General features: G+C 43.8%; 1 protein-coding gene across 1 annotated transcript; it reads right to left on the bottom strand.

The window, feature by feature from the left end:
• Nucleotides 1-1409: 1409 nt before the first annotated feature.
• On the bottom strand, nucleotides 1410-3807 carry fam89b (family with sequence similarity 89 member B). Its single transcript, XM_068716162.1, has 2 exons — nucleotides 3221-3807; nucleotides 1410-2897 (listed from the first exon to the last, which is right to left on the bottom strand). Exons 1-2 carry the CDS (start codon nucleotides 3473-3475, stop codon nucleotides 2640-2642), a joined length of 513 nt encoding a protein of 170 aa, XP_068572263.1. The 5' UTR covers nucleotides 3476-3807; the 3' UTR covers nucleotides 1410-2639.
• Between the last annotated feature and the right edge of the window lie 42 nt (nucleotides 3808-3849).

Raw genomic sequence — 3849 nt, 5'->3', positions numbered from 1 at the left:
AGCCACGCTTAGTCAAGCCCTCCTCCTTCACTGACAGCAGCCTGTAACAGACAGACAGGCAGAGGGAGAGAGCGACAGACAGGATATGCAAAGACTGTGTGGTGATGCAGCATTATGCAAAAAGGGTTTTTATCTTTGCTGCTTTACTGTATGTGTGAAAGCCCCGAGGAGACAGTCTGCAGTCATACCTGTAGACTTTGATCCTGACTGTCTGTGTCACTGGAACAGGCTTATCTGACTATTTCACATAATCAGCTCTGCACACTCAGATCTCCTGCAGGTGTATAACCCTGAAAGCTGTCATGCAACTCACTTAACTTAACTTAAGCATAAAATGCATAAAGCCCATTGCTTTTCTAAAAAAATAATAATTGAGCTCATACTCAAGGCACTTCCTGAGTTTCTGTTGGTCATTCAGTGCTTTCAAGAAACGTGTGTTTCATCCAGTTAAATACAGAGGAATAATTTCCATGTAGAGGGCCAGTCAGTGTGTGTGTGTGTGTGTGTGTGTGTGTGTGTGTGTGTGTGTGTTCAAGCTAGGTCAGAGCACAGGGATTTTCCTCAGTGAGAGCAGGAGTGTATTTTTAGGTGGGGGGGAACAGGGATGGATGGATGGACAGAGGCAGCTGGGGTGGAGGACAGCAGCAGCAGCGGGAACAACTCTCTCATGACTCAGAGTTGCTCTAATGTTACACCGTGGGTCGATTATTCAGAGGGAGCATTATTGCTCTCAGTACCAACAACTTGTACGACTTCCTGTTTTCAACATACCTCCTAGTAAACAGACCCAACCACCGTGCTTCCACATATTTTCCGCTTTTCATGTAACATAGATCTTCGTATTGTAATGCCGTAACACATTAAAGTCCTTTCCAGCACTCCCGACTGACAGCCACTATACACTGACCTCCAGCCTGGTGTCTATTTATTCAAATGATCACTCACTATAGTGCACGAACAGCACTTGCAGTAACTATGTGGAATGATAATGACAGCAATTGCTAATAGATGGACAACAAAAAAAGACAAAGAGAGGCAAAGAAAGAAAGGGGGAAAAATTGAAGAGAGACAAACAGGTGAGAAGACACGCTTTGTGACGAAGAGACAGACCCACAGTTAAACGTCAGAGAGACAGACAGGCAGATAGTTTCTAACAATAACCACAACATATGTTGATTATAAATAGAGAACAGCATGAGGCTGTCTACTCCAAACGTCACTCCCCCTTCATTCCTGCTCTCCACACAGCAAATGGTTTTCCGCACTCTGCTGCATTCAACATGACCGTCAGAGGAGGGAGGCCTGCAGGAGGGAAGGACTAGTGACAGTGTGTCCCCCTGTTGGTCATATTTTGCAATATCATCCTCTGATTACCTTTAATTCAAATACAGAAATGCTGTGCATGCCTGTGATGTACACTGTAGTTTTATTTTATGATTTAGAAAACAAAACAAGTCATTTACTGGCACATTTTCTGAAGCATTAGCAAGACTATGTAACTGTTTCCACCAGTGCCACTTTACTTCATAAAACAAAGTTGAATAGGCTTTGTACAGTTCTAACAGTTTGAGCTTAAAAACATGCTGCTTTCATTTGAACACTACCTACAGATAATACTGAAAAAAGCTGATTATTTATGAGAATTTAATTACAGTTAATTACTTCATCCAAGTAGAATCTCCCCAGAATTATCCTTTAGTTTAATAATTTCCTAAAATTAGCCTTGTTTTTATTAAGGCTTGTTATGAGTTTGGACCGATGAAGTCCAAGCAAAATGTATTTCAATAAACACACATAACTGTATTTAACCAAGAGAGGTGTCCAGATAAAAATCAGCACATACAATGTAAAACTTCAATATTTTTTAACATTTCATAGGCAGCCAACATACTTTTGAAGAAGTAATGTGCAAGTAATGTTTTTTGTAGCTCTTTTGTAGACAGGAAATGTCAGGGTCAGGAGACTTATAAATGTCTAATTTTATAAAATGACGAGCTAGACATTATTTTCAAAATGATTCCTCACATTTGGGTCAGAAAAATGTGTATACTGTCTCAAATGCTCATAGAATTGAAGAGAATGCAGATAATTGATTGACGACACTTCTGTACTTCAGTCAAGATACTAAATGGCAGAAAATACTGTGTGATGGGAAACATTGTCCCGCTTGTTTTACAAAACAGGGTCTTAAAAAAGTCTGAAATGATCAGGAAACCACAAACAGGCATGTATCCAAAGTGGAATCAGACCTACAGCAATTCTTATAAATATTTCACACATGCTTAATTTCACTGACAAGCCAGCAGCATGTAGTAGCATGAATAGTATGCAATGAAGAGCAAAAGGCGGATAACATTGAGTCTCACTTGTCTATCTTGATTATTTTCTCTTTTAGTTGGTCTTAATTTCTGCTGAGATATACAATCGATGGGACATTTAACACCCACGTAATATTAGAATAAACAGCCAGTCAACATCCAGAGCTATGGATTTGCTGTCATTTGATTGGCCCACGGCCAGAAAAACAAACCGGACAGAAGATTTATGGTATACAAACTAGTGTAAGTGTTGCCCAAAGGTACATGAACTTTAATAAAACAACACAGTGCATGGTGCATGTGCGTGTGTGTGGATCTACATCAGGGAATATGAAAGGAGTCTTTGATCCACTGGTCCCTGGAGTTGCTGCTGGGTGGAGGCAGAGGCAAGGACGAGGAAGACAGAGGCTGCGAGGGGATTCCTGTCTCCTCTTCATCTTCATCCTCCTCTTCAGAGGATCCATTATCAGCACTGAGCGAGGCTCCGGACAGAAGCGAGTAGCCCTTGTATTCCTGGATGGCCTCGTGGAGAGACCACAGCTGGCAGAGCAGAGACATGTCGAGCTGACGCAGGCCGACCTGTTACACAAAAAAACACAAAATATGTTCTGGACACCAAATATTATTCACATATGTGGAACTTTCATTTTCACTGTTTACCACATAAATAGTATGGAAAAAGAATCCTCTTCTTTATCCCCATTACTTTTTATTGTCTTAAATTATTGGGAAAAGCCAGCGAGTGAAGCTTGAGTGAAGATGATTTTCTCAATTTTATTTATAATCATAAGTGCAGATTTGTGTGAAGCAAAACAGGCCATTTGCGCAGGTTTTCTTTGCATATAACGTTGAATGTGTGCGCTATTCACACACACAAAGACAGGATACTCGCACCACCTTACCATCTCTTTCCGTAGCAGAGCCAAAGCGGCGTCCAGTCCCCCCGTTTTGCCGTGACCGCGCGGCGCGTCTCCGCCGCCCCGGCTGATGTCGGCCTGGATGCGCGCTCTCTTGCTGTGCACCTTCTCGATGTCCCGCCACGACCCGCCGCTGGAGTTCAGGATCCCGCTCAGGCCTTTGGGCAGCGGCGGCAGCCCGTCTACGGAGAAGACGCCGCTCACCGGACAGTCCGCCGCGCTGCACCGACTCCCGTTCATCGCCACACCGCACAGCTGACTCTGCAGGAGACTCACAGCTTCTGCATTCAGGAGAGACCCCGCACACAGTCGCTGTCTTACCGTCACCCAAAGGTGCTGTCTTCCCCTCTCCAATGTGTCGGAAAACAGGTTCTGTAAGGCAAATCAAGTCAAATGCACCGCTGTCTTCTGCGGTAGAGGCACTGAATTAGAAGTTAATGTCACGGTTCCAGTTCCTGGCTTTGTTTTGTTTCCTCTCTCCTTTGTGTGGGGAGAGTTCACCGACAGACAACCCCCCCCCCGGCTCCTCCCGGCAGCGCCACGCCCCGCTACAGTGTGTTTTTTTGGGGGAAAGGGAGACTGTCTGTCGGTGTATTGTTTTGATTGAACAAATA

This window comes from Cebidichthys violaceus, unplaced genomic scaffold (genome assembly GCF_023349555.1).
Source record: "Cebidichthys violaceus isolate CVI_PGR_0920_01 unplaced genomic scaffold, fCebVio1.0.p SCAF_20, whole genome shotgun sequence".
Classification (NCBI taxonomy): Eukaryota; Metazoa; Chordata; class Actinopteri; order Perciformes; family Stichaeidae; genus Cebidichthys; species Cebidichthys violaceus.
The sequence above is the reverse complement of the archived record's forward strand: the minus strand, read 5'-3'. Positions and strand labels throughout refer to the sequence as shown.